Source organism: Lygodium microphyllum, chromosome 24 (assembly GCF_053477565.2).
Source record: "Lygodium microphyllum isolate KBCC chromosome 24, Lygodium_microphyllum_v1.1.10, whole genome shotgun sequence".
Classification (NCBI taxonomy): Eukaryota; Viridiplantae; Streptophyta; class Polypodiopsida; order Schizaeales; family Lygodiaceae; genus Lygodium; species Lygodium microphyllum.
In genome coordinates this window covers 100,080,787-100,099,884 of record NC_141158.1, presented here as the reverse complement: position 1 = coordinate 100,099,884, position 19,098 = coordinate 100,080,787, and the positions used below count along the sequence as shown (strand labels likewise).

The window sequence follows — 19,098 nt, the reverse complement described above, 5'->3', positions numbered from 1 at the left end:
AAGTTCTCCACTAACTGGCAGTACTCTACCGCGAGTCCGAGGAAAAGTAAGGTGACTGGATGTTTGAGAAATCTGTTATGGAGTGCAAATGTTTCCACTGTAAAGCCGCTGTACCAGGGAACCATGTAAATAACCCCCTTCATGGAGGCATAGAGCGAGCTCTCCACTAACTCATGAGCTGTGTCCGCAAAGGTGAGTCGAACCATGAAGATCCCTTGGCCCATGAGGATTGCCTCCGCGATCTGCGCTATGCCGATGCATAGTGTGGAGTGGAGCTAGTCCCATAGTTGGGCCCTCGATGGGGAGTGTCCAACGACCTGACCAAAGATCGCTGTTTCTTTCAACTCCAGCTCTGTGGCATGGACTGCTAAGAGCTGTTCCTCAGAGAGGATGATGCGCAAGGTGTTTGACTAGGGGGCACTTGCAGAATGTGTCAGTGTCTGACCAGAGGTTTCCATTGCGCGTCCCTACTTAGAACCTATCTATCACGCTGTAGTGCTACCGAAGGGGGGAGCAACGGAAGGGGGGAGGCGTGGGTGGTGGGTCTATTAGACGAGGTCGGGGGTTGCAGGGTAGGAGTAGGCGACAGGCGGGATGGCGGCGGCTGGGGGCTGCAGGATAGGAGCAGGTGACGGGAGGGTTGGCGGCGGCTAGAAGCATGTGGGGCGCCCTGCAGCAAGCAATAGGTGAGCTGGTGGTGACTAGGAGCAGGTGGGGCGGATGCTGCAGGGTAGGAGCAAGCGACGGGCGAGGGGAAGTAGATGATGGCGACGGCCAAGAGCAGGTGGGGTGGGCGAGGGGAAGCAGATGATAGCGGCCAGGAGCAGGTGGGGCGGGCGAGGGGAAGCAAATGATGGCGACGGGTAGGAGCAGATGAGGTTGACGGAAGGGAGTAGGCGATGGTTGGTAGACAGGAGGGATCAAGTACGATGGTTGGTGGACGTGAGGGGGCAGGCAGGCTGGTGCGAGGGATGAGGCGGGGGGGGGGGGGGGTGGGATAGCAGACGCGACGCGACGGGCAGGAGTTTCCTATCTTGGTGGATCCGTTATCTAGTGCTGCATGACTAAGTTGATTGTGCACCGGAAAGAGCAAGAGTAGTTAGTGTAGTAGTTGGAGGAGCATTTCCTCTTAGTTGTTTAGGGATGTAGTTGGGGTATGTTATGGTTTCTTAGCTAAAAGACCCTAAGCCCTAGAATGACACTCCTCGTCTACATGGGTTAAGCGCTGGCAGTTTGCTCAAGACCTATTCTTTTTAGGGAGCTGCTGCCAAATGGGTCTAGTTTCTTTGGTATCATTAGTTCCGCATAAGGAAGGGGTCTCAGCCTTGTTTTGGATTGCCTTCTTGTCTTGAGAATTCTTGCTACCTCTAGGTTTTCCCTTCAAAGAGGAGAGCCCCCTCTGAAAGTGAGAATGGAGAAGAGGTCTTTTTGTGGACTTGATCATGCACCCTTGCATTCCACAATAACTGATATTTAAACTCATGCAAGGTCAACAGTCCAGGTAATGAAATGATGTGTTGATTAAAATAGTAGTATTCAGGAGACAACTCATTTAAGAAACATGTGACTTGATTGTCGTATGACTACAATGAGCTAGTAATGGTGAACTCGGCGAGTAATTGCCTATATTTGGCCAACTTCACTCTTAGATGATCCCCTTGCTTAATAGAAAACTCATGCAACTCATAATTGACATTAATGTAATAGGTACAATCTAGTACCGCATAGTGGTCAAGATGATGACTCCAACAATCAGATGCCAGGGAAAAGTGCTATAATTGTGAGTGAAACTTAGGAAGTAACGCGTGCATTGACTCGACTGTAGTGACCGGGAGGCACGAAGATCGAGACAGTCGGTGTTCATTATGCGCGGAGAGACAGAGAGAGTGAGAGAGAGCAGAGTAGAGAGTGTGCTCGATTTGTGGGTACAATGACGAGTGTACTTCTTTAGGTTTTTAGATAGATATATATGTGTAAGTACAAGTGCTAAGGGTGTGTTCACATTCGAGCACATTAAAAGGCACGAGGGCCTTTATTCCCAACAACCTCCCACCGAAAGGCAATGTGCCTTAAGAGGAGAAAAGAATCGGCTAAGTTTAGGTATGTACAAAGCTGAATTACATATATCTATCCAACTCCCATCATCTGTCGGCAATGAGCAAATCGCTCTAGTGGAAGACCCTTTGTGAGAAGGTCTGCAGGATTATCATCTGTATGTTCTTTGATAAGCTCAATGCTCTTGTTGTCAAGTACATCTCTAATGAAGTGGTATTTCACCTGTATGTGCTTCGTCTTTGCATGAAAGACGGGAATCCGTGCTAGCATGATAGCACTCTAACTATCACAATGGAGAACATGTAACTTTGTAATGCCAAGCTCTTCTACGAGACATGAAAGCCATGAAGCCTCCTTGCATGCCTCAGTGGCAGCCACATACTCTGCGTCTGTAGTAGACAATGCAACACACTTTTGTAGCTTGGAGATCCAAGAGATTGCTCCTCATGTGAAAGTAAATACATACCTAGAAGTGGACTTTTTGCAATCCGCATGACCAGCATAGTCTGCATCCGTAAAGCCAACAACAGATGCCTTCTGCTTTCCAAAGCAGATGCACAACTCCTTTGTGCCTTTGAGGTAACTCACAATACCTTTCACTGCTTTCCAATGCTTTTTACCAGGGTTTGCCATGTATTTGCTAACCACTCCCACTGCAAAGGCAATGTTAGGACGTGTAGCAACCATAGCATACATCAAACTGCCAACAGCTGAAGCATATGGTATCTTGGCCATTTTAGCCTTCTCATCATCAGATGTAGGGTTGTCCTTTGCACTGAGTTTCACATATGGAGGCAATGGAACCCCAATTGTTTTTCCCCCCTCCATATTGAAATGCTGCAAAACCTTGGAGATAAATTTCTGTTGAGATAGATAGAGCAATCCTTTTGACCTATCTTTGAGTATTCGCATGCCAAGAATGTGATTTGCATCACCAAGATCCTTCATGTCAAAGCTGCCATGAAGACTTTGCTTCAGTGAGTCCAAAGCATAACTATCCCTGCCAGCAATTAGCATGTCATCAACATACAGAACCAAGATAATCAGGTTGCCATCTGCAGCCTTCTTAGTGTACAAGCAGTGATCTACTTGACTTCTATAGAAACCTTGAGATTGCATAAATGTATCAAATTTATGATACCATTCTCTTAGTGCTTGTTTCAGCCCATACAAACTCCTTTTGAGTTTATATACCATTTTTTCTTTCCCTTTTTCAACAAACCCTTGAGGTTGCTATATATATATGTCTTCATGCAAATCACCATGTAAGAATGCAGTCTTTACATCCATCTGTATGAGCTCCATATCTTCAGCTGCAACCAAGCCCAAAATGGTTCTCAATGTAGTCATCTTGACTACAGGAGAGAAAATCTCATCAAAGTCAATTCCATGTTCCTGCTTGTACCTCTTTGCAACTAATCTTGCTTCGTACTTTGGTGAGGAACCAAAAGTGACCTTCATCTTGTAAACCCATTTGCATGGAAGTGTTTTCTGCCCTTTAGGCAATTGCATCAAGTCCCAAGTGCCATTTTTCTCAAGAGATTCCATCTGTGACAACATGGCTTTATACCATTTCTTGCTGTCCTATCTGTTCATTGCTTCCTTGAAGCAAGACGGTTCACCATAGTTTGTCAACATGACATAATCAGCCACATTATTTGCACCAGGAATGAATCTATTAGGTTGTCTAGTAGCCCTAGACAATCTCCTAACCCAATGATCATAGTTTGCTGGCTGTTGAGCATTTTCAGCTTGCTGTCCTGGCATTTCAGCCTGCAAATCAGCATTAACAGCTTGTTGCCTTGGCTGTTCCTGCACATATAATGGCTCATTATAATGGGCAATAGCTGGCTGATAATTTCCAGCATGATTTTCTGCATTTATAGGTTCATTTACAACAGGTATTTGCTGCTGTACAGCGGGCACATTTTGTTGTCCAAAAGGTATTTCTTCTCGGAATATAACCCTATGGACCTCCTTAGTCTTTTCGGGCTGTTTATGCATGCGATCTTCCCGGAAGATAACATCATTGTTGCGTACTGTTTTCCTTTTCTCGAGATCCCATAATCTATACCCCATTTCACCCTCGTCACCATATCCTAGGAAAATGCATTTACAGGACTTTGGCTCAAGTTTGCTGCGTTTTTCTTTACGAATGTGCACAAAAGCCTCGCAACCAAACACTTTCAGGTGAGCATATGAAGGTGGTGTGCTTGACCATGCTTCTTGGGGAACTCCCCCCCCCCCCCCAAACCCAAAAAAAAAAGACCTGTTTGGTGACCGATTAATCAAGTGTACGGCTGTCATAATAGCCCTTTGCTCAAAAACCATGGGGTAATGCAGCATGAGACAGCATCGTACAGACCTTATCTTGGATGGTCCGATTCATACGATCTGTAACTCCATTTTGGCATGGACTATGAGGGGCAATGAGCTCCCTTTTTATCCCTTTGCTGTCACAAAATGTGTGAAAGGCCTTGGACATATATTCCCCACCATTATCAGAGTGAAGACACTTGAGTGTCTTATTAGTTTGATTTTCAACAAATGCCAAGAAATTTTTAAACTTGTCAAGCATTTCATCCTTGCTACGAATAGGATAAACCCATACCTTCCGTGTAGCATCATCGACAAAGGTGACAAAAAATTTCTTTCCCCCTAAAGATAATCCTGGCATTTGACATACCTCCGAATGTACTAACTCTAGAGGAGAAGATTTCAGCAAAAGAGACTTTTTATGAGACGTCTGTGCATGTTTACCATAAATACAATGATCACAATGCTCAAAATCAGCATAACGAAGACAAGGCAAGTAATCCAAATGAGAAAGCACTTTCATTCCTGTTTGACTCATGTGTCCCAACCGGCCATCCCACAAAGAAACACTTGGCTGTTCGGTCACGGTAACAATATGATTACTCCCACTAGATACATAGAGAGGATACAAAGTATCACTTTTACAACCTCTAGTAATCACTTTAGATCCCTTACAGATCTTCCATTTTCCATCACCAAAGGTGGTATAAAAACCACCATTATCTAGCTGCCCTGTGCTAATCAAGCTCTTCTTGAGCTGAGGTACATGCCGTACATGCTGAAGTGTGAAGACAGAGCCATGTTGAAACTGCAACTGTACACTGCCAATACTTGCAATGTCACATGCATAGTTGTCCCCAAGATGGACAACACCATATCGACCCCCTGTATAGGCAGAGAACCACTCACGATGAGGGGTGACATGAAAGAAAGCGCCTGAATCGAGAATCCAGGTATGCATGTCATCATCTGTATCTGCAAGTAAAGCATGTGCACCAAAGTGTGAAGAGATCAAAAGGACGTCATTCCCACTGTCATTGTCATGAGTGACTGCATTCACCTTTTCAATTTTGACATTGCTCTTCTTGAGTTGACTCTCTTTCTTCTCTTCCTTGCTATCATTTGTCTTCTTGCCCTTTCCTTTCTCTTTCTTCCATTTGTAGCAATCACATTTAAAGTGACCCTTCTTACCACAATGATGGCATTCAACATCTTTGCCATGTGATTTACTGCGTCCCTTGCTATCAGATTTGCCTTTCTATTGTGATCTGCCCCTAGTATGCAAAGCACAAGAATATTTACTGGATGCATTGTTTTGCCGATTCATTTCTTCCATAAGAAGAGCACTCTCTACATCAACATACAAAAGAATCGCATTGGAATTGCTCATAGCAGTCCTGAATGTATCCCAACTCTCTAGAAGAGTGCAAAGCAAGAACGCAGCCTTAAATTCTTCATCAATCAAGAACTTCAAGGCAACCAGCTGGTTGAAAATGGAGTTAAACTTACTCAACTGAGTAGACATTGCTGTACCCTCTTTCATACGCAAATCAATAATCTTTTCCAGCCAATATACTTTGCTTGCAGCACTCTTCTGTGCATATAGTTCTTCCAGTTGAGTCCATATAGCATATGCAGAATCCAAACCTTCAATGTTAAACAACAAGGCATCAGAAATCGATAGCTCGATGTTTAAGCGTGCAAGCTCATTTAACTCATCCCAATCTTCATGTTCCATGTCTGCGGGCTTTGCCCCTTTGGTTTTAATCGGCTTTGCTTGCTTCTTTTGCAACAGCATATTGTAGCACTGTTTTTGCAAACTACAAAGTTATGTGCTCCTTTAAGCTTCTTTATATGCATGAGATTACTGTTATCATTGCTGCCAACCATGATTTTCAGCCCAAATTTAACCAAAAAATTCAGCAAATGCAGGCCCAAACTGTCACACAAGTGACGAAGGTACAAACAAGTACCAACCAGCAATAAATGACCGTGTAGAAGCAGAGATTTCAGATTCGTAATTAAATTTTCAGAAGCACCAAACCATGTGCTATAGCATTCCACAACTGATTACAGCTGTTCCAAGGGCATACACATCACATTACATGAGAAATCCCAAATTTTAGCTGCAATTTTTGTTGTACATGTACCCACGGACATAAAATTTGACATGCACGGTCAAAAGCCCCAAAATTTTTGTGCTCAAAGCATCAACCACACATCTGCATTTTCTTTGTCATGCATAGAATAGGCCAATTTTGCCAAAATAGAGCAATTTCAGAAAAACCCCCAAATTTTCCAAGTGTTGGATGTCCAAATTGCATGGAATTGAGCCTGCATATACATAAAATGACCAAATGGTGTACAAAATTTTCCCAAACTGCAAAAGCCCCAAATTGCATGGGGTCCAATGTACATCAATGTCGAGAAATTGGGTAAATTTCAGCCCAATTTGTGCATGTACATGAAAAGCCCCAAATGTCGGGGACAAAATGTCACAAATTCCTACAATTTTTGAGACAGATATCACTGTTGTATCTTGCTCCCACAAATCTGGACAAATCCCCAAATTTTCCAAGTCCTGTGTGCACTAATTTTAGTGAAATTGAAAGAATTTCACTAAAATGTGAAAAGCCCCAAAACTCCCGGGCAAATGTGCACCAACTTTGCAATTTTTGAGTCAGATTGTACAATTCTGCGTTAAGATCCCCAAATTCGGGAAAAGCCCCAAATTTTTGGGCCTAAACCTGCACAGATTTGCACACTGTGCTTGCGCGCGTGAACACCCGGAGGAGAGGAGGTAAAAGCAAACTCAATTTTTTTTTAAAAAAAGGAAAAGAATTGCGGGTCAACGGCCGTTCAGGTCTGTGACCTGTCGCGCCTGCCAAACTGCTGCCCGCTGGTCGCCTGCTGAAGTCGTCCTGTCCGCTGGTCACCCGTTAGCTGCTGCCCGTCACGTTTCTGCACAAGTCAACTGCCTTGCAAAAAAAGTGCCGCTTGACGCCACGGGAGCTGTGGCTTGCCAGTTGCTGCTGTCGGAAGCTGCCGCCAGTCAGTAGCTGACCTGTCACATGCTTCAAAGTTGTCGCTTGGTCGCCTAGTTCACGCTTGCTTGCCAGGTCAGGAAATGACCTGTGGCCTGTCTAGAGATGACATTTTTAACCTGTGCCTGCACCCTGGAACTATCGCCTGACAGAAATGTGACCTATTGTTCTGCACGAACTCTAAGAAGTACGAATGCCTCAACTACTGCTCTAATACCAGTTTTTAGTGACCAGGAGGCACGAAGATTGAGACAATCGGTGTTCGTTATGCGCGGAGAGACAGAGAGAGTGAGAGAAAGCAGAGTAGAGAGTGTGCACGATTTGTGGGTACAGTGACGAGTGTACCTCTTTAGGTTTTTAGATAGATATATATGTGTAAGTACAAGTGCTAAGGGTGTGTTCACACCCGAGCACATTAAAAGGCACAAGGGCCTTTATTTCCAACATCGACATTTGTTGTAGCATTGCAAGCTCTCTATAGATAGGTATGGTCAAGGTGGGCCAATTGAGAGTCCGGCATAGACTCTAAATGAACTACTAGATCCCAAAGGCCTCGAGACTCGAACACTTTTTGCATAAGGTTAGATCAAGTGGTGAAACTCAACCCATTAAAACAAGTCTTATCAGTAAAGGCATTCTTAATCATAGTGATTGGAGTATTAGTGTTGAGTGAGGAATAGGGCGGGTAGGGTGGAGAAAAGGAGTATACTTGGGGATTAACCCTAGAGTGCCAACATTGCAAGCGGGAGGTGTACATAGTGGATTCACAAGGGGGTATGGACTGATTGGGCATGGGCATGGTAGCCACATGAGTAGCTCAAGGAGGGTGAATGGGGACATTGTAAGTAGAGGATGGAAATCCTTGTGTTGGAGTAACCCATGTAGTGTATGATGGTGCACCATAAGTAAAGGATGGACATCCCTGTGTCTAAGAGGCCGATAGAATGGATGGTGTGTGTCTAGGGGGAGTGAGGGGGATACCCAAAACAACCATCCCAAGATAAATAGACGTGTTCACTTGTGGGCTTGTGTAAGATATAGTGTTAATGGGTGGTATTCTCAATAATGATGAACTAGGGTGCAAAGTGGCATTTACTTGTGGGTAGCTAACATGTGGAATTGAAAAATAAAAGTGCTAGGAATGGAAAGAGATGATCCTAATCCTATTGTTATTTATATAGATATAGATGTGGAATTTACATCTAAATTGTTGAAAGTGGATGAAAGAAAATGTACATTATTGTAAGAAGATGAAAAATCTAAATGAGGAATAGAAGATGGAGGACGGTAGGGAATTGGGAATATTGACTTCATGCTCAAATGAAACAAAAGGTACAATGCTAGGTATAGTAATCTAAATGAGGAATAGAAGAGGGAGGACGGTAGGGAATTGGGAATATTGACTTCATGCTCAAATGAAACAAAAGGTACAATGCTAGGTATAGTTGTGGACATACATTTGCTTCAAGCCCCTCCTTGATTGGCATTGATGTATTCAAACATGTTAGGATCCGGATCTTGCACATCAAACAAAGAAGTAGGGAAGGGTTTTTTTTCATGTGACTCAAAAGGGTTATACAACTTGACATCGGGCTTGGCTGTGATAAAGAAGATGGGTCACCAATCATCCTGAATGTAGCATGTCCTCTCCTTAAGTGGAGAGGTGGCCAGCCTCACCCAACTGATCTTGAGTGATGTGCAAGGCTCCTAGGAGTGTTTGGATAGTAGCGAGAATATCTAATAGTAGTACAAATATCTGATACACATGAATTCATTGAAATCTGCTATCGTCACATGAGCCTACATATGGTAAAGAAGGTGAAGAAAAGATGATGCGTTGTCCTTCTAGTTGAGGCCATAATATCTCCTTCACGCCTCTAGTGATGGAGAAATGGGGGAAGGCCTTTTGGCTTCCCAAGAGGAAGAAGTCTCCGCCATTGGGGGTTGGTTACATGTCGCTTGTGTATCTTGCACAAACCAAGCCTCCATGATAGCCATAGGATACTCTTTAGAAGAGCACTGGCTGTGGTACCATGTGAAGATATGCTAGGGTTGGCGCAAAGAAAACATAGAATGTATGAACACGACTAGAACACACTATCTTAGACAAAAACACAAAAACAGCAAATAGGCAAGAAACATAACTCTGAAGTAAATGAATGAATGTGTACAAGATGCTGAAAGGCAGAGCTATCCAACAGCCAATGACTCGTGGGAGTGGGCTGAGGGAGTCGTCAGAGAGTGATGCCCACCAGAAATGGATCTTGAGGACTGTAACCACTAGTCAGAGCTGAGATGATACTGAAAATGTTAAGGGCAGCTGGCTGGAAACCAAAGCGCAGTTGTCTCTGATGCGGGAGCTGGTAACTGCAGGTCACATGCAGCAGTATCAAGATGGGTGACAGCTGGGAAAGTGTAGTCAGATGCTGGACGGCCTGCTGAACCGAAAACTCTGCATTCTGCAGCAGCAATCAAGTCGCCAGCTGAGGGAGAGGTTGCCTAACTGTGGGGCAATAACTGGAGAAGGCAGTAGCTGTAGACAAGGCACTTAGAGCTGAAGATAACAAGGGATGCAAGTGACCTACCACACTCTATTTATAGATGAGGAACCAACCAAAAATAGGTGTGTTCGCTAATGGGACAGTCCACCTAGTACGAAACCAGTGACAAAATCACCAGCTCCACTTGCTCATTGCATAGAGGATTTTCGGAGCATCTAGGGGAGGCCGTAACTGTAAGCGAGAAAAATATGAGAGATATCAGCAACTGCTTTTTTCTCTTAGATTCTTACTGGAAGTCTATTTGTGATTTTATCAAAATTTTGTCACTTCTTTTTTTAGTATCTGGATTAGTGCTTGTAATTCTAATAATCAAATTTCAGTTTGGCCAGACTGTTAGGCAAATATTTTTACACAGGTCCAGTACTATGCTTTTACCCGTGAGTGTTGATCTCTTGTTTACACGTTTAGTCATGTATTTACAGGATGGTCTTAAACCATACAGAGCATATATTACAGCATATAGTTACAGGACAATCTTACACCATACAAGAGCATGTATGACAGTATCTGGTTCCTTGCTTCCATGCATGTAGACATGTAATCACTGTTGTCTTTACAGCAGGGTCTTACGCTACAAGTAGCATTCACTGTAGTCATTATTAGATTCAATGCAATCGATTTTCTGTATCATGACTTCAGTTTCTTGTTTTTTTGTAAGTAGAAGGCTTGAACAATCCATCGTTTTCTGTACATGTGATTAAAGTCTACATGCCTTCTGCAACTAAGAGCGTCCTTACAAAATGCTAGGAGGACAGAAACGAAGCTGGTGTTTTCTAAGTGATTTGATTTGCCAAACAGTGGGAGAAAAGCAAGTGGAGCTGGTGATTTTGTCGCTGGTTTCGTACTAGGAGGAGTCGTTTGTGGTGCTCTTGGCTACTTATTTGCCCCTCAAGTAAGGCCATTGTCTAATAAACGAATTTCATTCAAATATGTTGACAAACATTTAATGGGTTGTTGAGGAGTTAAAGCAAAGAAGATTTTAATGTCTTTAACTTTATCTTTTAATAGGAACATAAAAGGCTACTTATGAAACTTTGATTAACCTTTCCTACAATGTGTTTATGCAATAACCAGTGTTGTGATAAGAAGCAAGATCCTTCTCCTCTATGCAGAGATATCTTTAGTACACTTCAAAGGCAGAAAAGGTTCACTATACTCAAAAGGCAGAAAATCCTAAAGCATATTGAAGGGTTTTGTAGAACAAAAATGTACAAGTGATTGAGTGTGCACGCCGATAACCTTTAAAAGATCCAAAATCTGGTAATAGGAAGAGGGAAATCCAACTTGGTTCAAAAAAGCTCTTCAAAGTAAACTACCCTTTCAATACTTGAGCAAGATATATGTTTCCATTCAATGAACCCTGATAATTTTCTTCATAGGGGAAAAGTGCGCCACTTTACTGTAATGATCTATGATGGGCCAAATGCATCATTTCATTTTTTAATCTTGACATGAGTGTGTAATTAGGAGTAGAGTCTGGATATCAATATTCTTCTTTGTGTAAGGCCAATAAAAGTACCTCCCAATCATCTGACTTGTGGGCAGCATTCCTTGGTGAGTACCAGAAGGCAGACTGACATTCAACCATAAACTTTGCATCAATTCCTCACCACATAAAACTGGTTTGTCTCATAAATGTAGTCTTCTTTCAAAGTGCAAAAAAAGAAAAAAAAGGGGGGAAAAAAACTTTTAAAAAACATGGTGTGGGTGTCCCCTGCAATGTAACATGAATATTAAATCTCCTCTGTAGAATGTAAATCCTAAGTTCTCTATATCATCAAAGTCAAAATTCAAATATGGAAATATCTGGGCTCAACAGCATGTCTGGAGTAGAAGTGTCTACACAACATATCTACAAAGTCTTTCAGGGCAGTCTGGGGAAGATGGCAGAAGTGGTTCTGACTATCTTGATCCTGTGATTAGTCTTGCTCTCCCCGCCATGCGCCACTTCATAGAGAGCCCAAACACATTTGAAGAAGGCATCAACAATCAACATGGGCTACAAAGCCTTGGGGCAACGACAGACTACACATGGGGCAGTACCAATATTTGTGGACAAGCTGGAGGGTAGCAGCTCTGCACGAATGTAGAGAAGGAATGGATAGTTCGAACATTTATGTCAAAAGAGAGACCTCAGCTAAGTAGAGATGTGGGAGGTTTTTGTCATCAAAAAATGTGTGTGTTTAAAATGAGTTTCAAAACAAATGCTAAGTTGTGCCTAATGGCTATGCAATCTGGCCTTTGCTACACTTAGGTCCAAGTTTGTAAGTGCTCCATAAGTTCGTATGAATTACTGTGTTGGCTGACCATGGGCTTGAAATGAAAATTTCAGCGTGCAACTAGGTAAAGAAGCAACAGCCACATTCTGTAAGAGGAAAATTTTAGTTCAATGAACTCGATTGATCACTCATCATGTCTGATTGTTGATTCGCTCGTGTGTGTTCTATGGTGTTTGGTCTGCTTACTTTAGTGTGATGCTTTGGAGCCTGATCCCATGTTCTTTGTTGGACATTGAACAGGTAAACAAGCTTCTCTCTGCTCCTGACAGAGAGAGAGATGAACCATCAAAAAAGCTTCCTAAGGGTTTTGATGATGATGAAGGGCTAGAGGTTAGTCATCATTCTCCACCAATGTCTAGTGCATGTGCTGAAATGGAAGAAAATATGATTTTTTGCTTTGATAATATGCAGAAAGGTTATAGGTCGTCCATTATTATTCTACATATTTGAAATGCTCTTATTTCTATTAACTCGTGATGGAGAAAGCATGAAACATGTGCATGGATTGCCATTACAGAAAACTCGGCGAAATTTGAATGAAAAGATTGCACAGTTGAATGCTGCCATTGATGATGTTTCTGCTCAGCTCAGAGCAGATGATGGGTTTGCTTCGGCTAGTGGAATTACAAATGAGCTGGAAACTGCTGCTTAAATCTTTGTTGTGCATCTCTAGGCCCAAGTTTTGCAGTAATGTGTAGTAATCTGTCTATGCTAGATTTGCTGAACCGGAACTTCAAAGTTGAACTAATTTATTGTGGGAGACTCTTTTGGTGTTTCTTTTGTACAAGCTTTAGTCATCTGAAACACAGAAGCATATACACATTCAGTGTACCGTATTGGAGTAAAATTATCATGAGCTGTTTCTGGAAGCACTTGTTATTTGGTTGAACGTCTGGCAGTTTTGCAAGCTTCTCTGGATAAGTTGACCATTATGTAATAAATCTTAGCAACTTAATCCTCTACCACTGTCTCTCTTCATTTATCAACTTGCACTTATTTTACAACCTCAAAATAAACATGAAATGGTTTGAAGCATAGTGATGTTCTCTCCTATTAAATTGACCAAAGAATTGAGGTGATTCTGGAGGTGCCAACTAGCAGGTCCAATATTGCCAGGTCATGGAGGTCAAACAACAAGTTTTTCCTAGTATCTATTCATACTGGTTGCTACCATGATGCGATTTTTTGCCATGCCTAAGTATTTTGAGAAAAATAGAGTAATGAAGATGACAAAATGTTGAGAACATATAAAAAATCAATGAATACGTTGTTTGCTTTTACATGGTATACCCACTATATGTAAGATAGGAAAGATGATCCATCTCTCTTCAATCAATTCACTTTCCTATGCACTACATTTTTAAAGCATGTATTGATATTTTCAGAAGCCTCTCTTTATGAAAAGGCATGCTCAACCAGGCCTAATTTAAAAATAGGGCCCCAAAAAAAGCCATGGGGAGAGAAAAGCATGTCAGGCTCTTCTAGGCAACCAGGTAGTCACTAAACATTGGGAAGCATGCAAGTTTACACCTTGCTTTCTTCACATTTTTTGTGAGCAGAGGGCAGTTGTTCTGTTGTGTGGGGTCGTCATTTTCACTCATAAAAAACATAGGCTTTCCCCACATAGTCGTGTCTTAAAGAAACAATTTTCACAATTAAAGTGGTTAGGCTAAGGGGGTGGGAGGGGGTTTATGGTATTTAGGGTGGTAAGTGTTAGGTTGGGGGCGTGTGAAGGTTTTAGAGGGTTACGCTTACTCTCTTTCTTTCTACTGGTTTCTTCTACAAGGTGTTAGAGTGATGAAGATTGTATCATGGTTCTTGATGATTCAAAATCCAACTATTAGATCCAAACTATGATCTTGTGCAAGAGTATATAAATGAATGCATAGGCCTTGATCACAAGAGCGGCACTCCAAGCTGATTAATGGAATATGCATATTATCAAACAGATAAACATGTTTATTTGCATCTTCTGAATCTTTACCATATAATTTTCATTGTCACATTGGTGCCAACTTTGGAGGACATGGGGGTGGGCGTGTTATGTTAAACTTAAGTGTATGAGCCCTACTTGAAGGGTTGAGGGAGGTATGAGAGGGATGTCAGTGTTAAATTCACCATCGGCATGGATAAAGCAGAGAGATATCATCATAGTTGATGAGGTAAAGGTCTTGTCAGAGGACCACACCATATATGTGTGTGTGTGTGTGTGTGGCATGGCAGACCAACTCAGTCTCGGCATGAGTGGTGCTCGACTTAGTTGTCATATTATTGTATCGTTTTCTAGCACAAGATATGGAAGGTATTGGATTGCTCATTCATTGAACATTACACAGGCATTGTAAAGGCCTTACATGGCAAGATACCTATTAGTAAGTCGCTAAAGGCTTCCATAACACGAGACTTCTGGGGTATCGGGTATCGGGTTTTATCACCGACTGTGGTGATGATGAAAGGCTTACGTACGTTTGTGAAGAAGAAGTTGGATCATAGTTTGAAATTGCTATGCAGAATGGTTGATAGGAAATCGTAACACAAATTGAGAAGACGGAGCTTATCAGTCTTCGCTTCATCAGGATTGCAGCAACATAAGATATCATCCAAGTAACTGCGCGACCCATTATCATCTGACCTTGGGTGTGCTGATCTACTTCTTCCTAATACACATAACTGGGCTTGCGTGTGCTGAGCCGTAGCCATCTTTGCCAATTCAACCATCAGAAATTACGTCCATAGGAACATGATTGTTGGGTCTATAATCAGTGATATGCCAGCATGTGATGCATCTGTGTGTTATATAGCCACAGGTCTTTCTCAGTTGTCTAATGTAGCGAGCATTACGTCTGTGGGTATGGAACCTTCAACCGACTTTGATAGCGTGGGAATGCATTCAGCCAATCAATTGACTTCCTGCATGTCATGTTTTTTCAAATATCTGTGACCTTGTATGTTCATGAGCTTGATCACCACTTGTTTTTGCCAGAGGCTTTGAAGATAACCTAGCATTAATAGAGTGGTTTACAGAGTAGAGTTTGGCAACATACTTGGTAGAAAGTTGCATAGCATTGGCCTTGAGGACTCAAAGCCATTGATCTTGATAGATAGTTTCCGTACATAAAAGCACATCCAACCAGCATAGCCTAGAATTCATAATGTTTCATGTGGCCTCTTGGGTATGTCTTATGGTAGCACGATAATACATCTATAATTGTATCATCTGGCCTCTTGGGTATGTTTCATGGTAGCAAGATAGTACATTTATAATTGCATCAAGTGGCTTCTTGGGTATGCATTGTGGTCTCTATCATCATCTAACATAAATATGGACTAAAATACGTAGCTCTATAGCATCTCCACTAGATACTGCACACACACACACACACACACACACACACACACACACACACACACACACACACACACACACACACACACACAAGGCTTAGGAGGTCACTTAATGTCAAAGGTTCTTTTATGCTTATATTGAAACTAGTTTTTGATGAGCCAAAAGACATTGTATTACGCATTCCCCTTAAAGTCTCATAGTTATCCAACTATAACTGGCTTGGGTTGCATTAAGCTACTCATTTAAGAGGTGGTCAAAGTTTTCCATAGGCATTTGATGAAGCCTATCTCCTAGTTATTAGTGAGAATTGGATATATTTGAAATAAACCAGGTTAATCACACAAACTTCTCTTGTTATTAAGGTTTGAACTATTTTGAATTTGAACTTCTAATCCACCTAGTACTTAGGTTCTCTTGTTAATCACACATTTAAGTATGCCTTGGTACTTGACTTATAAACTTTTCCTTGTTTAGGAATAATGGTCTTGCTAACATTTTCACATACATTTATAATTGCATCAAGTGGCTTCTTTGGTATGATTTGTGGTCTCTATCATCTAACATAAATATGGGCGAAAATACATAGCTCTATAGCATCTCCACTACATACGAGGGATGCACGCACGTAGGCAGGCACACACACACACACACACACACACACACACACACACACACACACACACACACACACACACACACACACACACACACACACACACACACACACACACACACACACACACACACACACGTATTTCTTAACCTGGATCCCACACAAAGCCCCATCTAGATTGCTAGGAAATATATTTTTGTCATAACCCTATAACCTATGGACTTTGCTTTGATACTTTACATCTTATTGTTTACTAGGTGCTAAGAAGGTATCCTATTTGACTTAGGTTGTCTAATTCCTAAATGGATGAAGTCTTTATTGATATAAGGTTCGCCTTAGCAGAAGTGTCTCATTATGATTAGTTATGATAATGTTGATTTGCTCTTTATTGCATACAAATTGGCTTAGTCTTTGACTAAATTATCTCTATGATTATAAAATGTATAGTTGCTTTATCTTGCCATGAACATATATAAGAACTCTTTTCTACCGATGACTAATACTTCTAGGAATGTCATTTCAATAGTGTTTCTTTTATGGCGACCTATCACTATTGACATGGTCCTTAGGGTTTAGTTTTTTTTCTAGTGTCTTCGTAGGTGTGAGCAGGATGACAATTGAGTCTTATGACGACACTTGCAATTAGAATTAGATGGGAAGGCTCTTACCTTCAACTTTTGTCTGGATGCAAGTAACAACTCGACCCTTCACCCACTGAGGCCTAGAAAGACTATATACTTATTTTCAATGAAAATCTATTCATCTAAATCATACACAAAGGGTCTTTGTAAGAATACAAATTTTCATATATTTTGGATCCATTTTTAAATTGATTTTTGTCTACTTTTAGTTTTAGATGTGTTTGATGTAGTTGCTTGATTTTATTTGCAAGATTTTTTGCATTTTTTTCAAAAGTCTGAATGATAGGTTGTATTGTATCCATATGGCTTACTATTCATTAAAAACTCTACATTCGAGGAACAAAGTCAAGAGTAGTTGATTGGGTTAAAGCACTTGCTTAGAAGTCTAATATCCAATAAGATTCACATCAAAGACTCTTCGAGAACTTCTAGTAGCAAGGGGGATAACCTTCCATGCACAGCTCCATGGTGCTGGGAGAGAAGAATTGACCATTGGGTTTGGCTTACTAGGTGATGTGTAGACGCTAGGAAGCTATGCATTTCTAGCTATGACAATAGTTCATATGGAATATTGGAGTGCCATACCAAAACCCACATATTTGATTGCTTAACTCATCCACATCTTGAAACCATGCACCTTAACCTAGGTATATTTCTTAGTTCAAACATTTTGAACATAAGATTTTGAGGCATGGATTGCAAGTATGTAGGCTTTTATATGACACTCACTATTTTACATAAACAATAGTAAGAGCCATACATGCAAAGCTTCCTAAGGTATAAACATTCCCTTATGAGTTGAACCCAATATCTATATACAATGAAGTAAAAAAACATGCAACAAAAGCGTTAGTACTTAGCAACACATTGGGAAGTGATAGATATACATACACTTAAAAGTGGGTAGTTGAGAGTATTTATCATCTTAAAGAGAATCTCAATAGTAATTTAGCAATAAATTTGGTAATTTAGACCAACAAAATTATATTTTCTCCATTTAAAAAGGTTGGTAGTTATGGCTACAGCACTGGACTCTCTCTCTCTCTCTCTCTCAGTCTCTCTCTACCCGCCATGTGGAAGCTTGACATGTGAGAAGGTTGTGGAAACACCACACGTGACACAGACTCACTCACTCACTCATACTTCAATGTAGTCCTGGAATGTCCTCTCTTGGCTCCTCTTGTATGTCCTCCTTAGGGTATAACTACCTCCTAATGCATAGATAGTGTTGTTGCAAATCAGTGCAACATGTTTTCATGTTCCTACAAAAATGGATCATCCACTTATGATCTGTCTTGTTGGTCTTGTAGGTAGATCCCTTGCAACAATGGAATCTTCCACAATCTCTCCATCACTAAATAGAGAGACTAAACTTCAGTCTAGAAAAACAAAGAGGGAATATTGGGCTTCTCAAAAGCAGAAGCAACGGTTTTTGTCAATGGTCAACTTTGGGATGAAATGCAATAATGTGGTGCTCAGTGAAAAAAATAAATGCATGATATGTTAACTCATGGTAGAATACTTTGAGAAATTAACCATTGGAATGTATGCATGTGCTAGGAAGGAAATCTTTGATGAAGTTCTTTAGTATTCTTACTTCCATCCTATGCAGTGTAAGTAGAAAGAGTTGGAAGCAATTATGTTGAGAAACATCCACAACACTTTGAATCATGTGAAGATCCCAAGACCTTCAAATGAGTTTTTTTACATCGAAATCAACAATGTTGACGTTGATGAATGGAGAAAGTGGGGGCCAAAGCATTGACATTAGCATACCACAAGTTGCCAAGCTTATGGGAATCCACAAAAGAAACCTATATATAGACAATCATCACTTGGCAATGGCATTTGCATGTCATAGAGAAGATGGACAGAGAACCCACATCTCTCATATTGTCAAAGGCAGTCTTTTAGTTTTGGATGGATGAAACAAGGCTATCCCCTAACAAAAAGGATATTTGTAGTAAAAGACTCACTAGATTTTTGTATGCAATACATCACTAATCCACCTTCTAGAGGAGCCTCAGGTAGTGATTTGTTTTGTACATATAACTATTTCATGGTACTACAACTTGGTTTGGGTGTTTTGGACTTGTGATGCAATGCTAAGAAGTTTTGAAACATTTACTATATTAGTTTCCAACACTTCCAAATGTAATTTTTGCATTATTATATATTAGTTTTTGAAACAATGATGTCGGTGAATGGTGCAAATGGGGGAAAGCTCTAACATGAGAATAGCA

General features: G+C 41.2%; 1 protein-coding gene and 1 pseudogene across 2 annotated transcripts in view; both read left to right on the top strand.

The window, feature by feature from the left end:
* The window catches only part of LOC148015448 (uncharacterized), a 43,807-nt gene extending 30,592 nt beyond the window's left edge, over positions 1 to 13,215 (top strand). For both annotated transcript variants that reach the window (XM_087665911.1, XM_087665910.1), the window contains 3 exons: positions 10,775 to 10,868; positions 12,496 to 12,585; positions 12,773 to 13,215. In XM_087665911.1, the coding sequence (XP_087522037.1) occupies positions 10,775 to 10,868; positions 12,496 to 12,585; positions 12,773 to 12,907 (319 nt within the window). In that variant the 3' untranslated portion in view covers positions 12,908 to 13,215. The remainder of the gene's footprint in view (positions 1 to 10,774; positions 10,869 to 12,495; positions 12,586 to 12,772) is intronic.
* Positions 13,216 to 18,182: 4,967 nt separating this feature from the next.
* LOC148015447 (uncharacterized) lies at positions 18,183 to 18,783 on the top strand (annotated as a pseudogene).
* Positions 18,784 to 19,098: the final 315 nt, after the last annotated feature.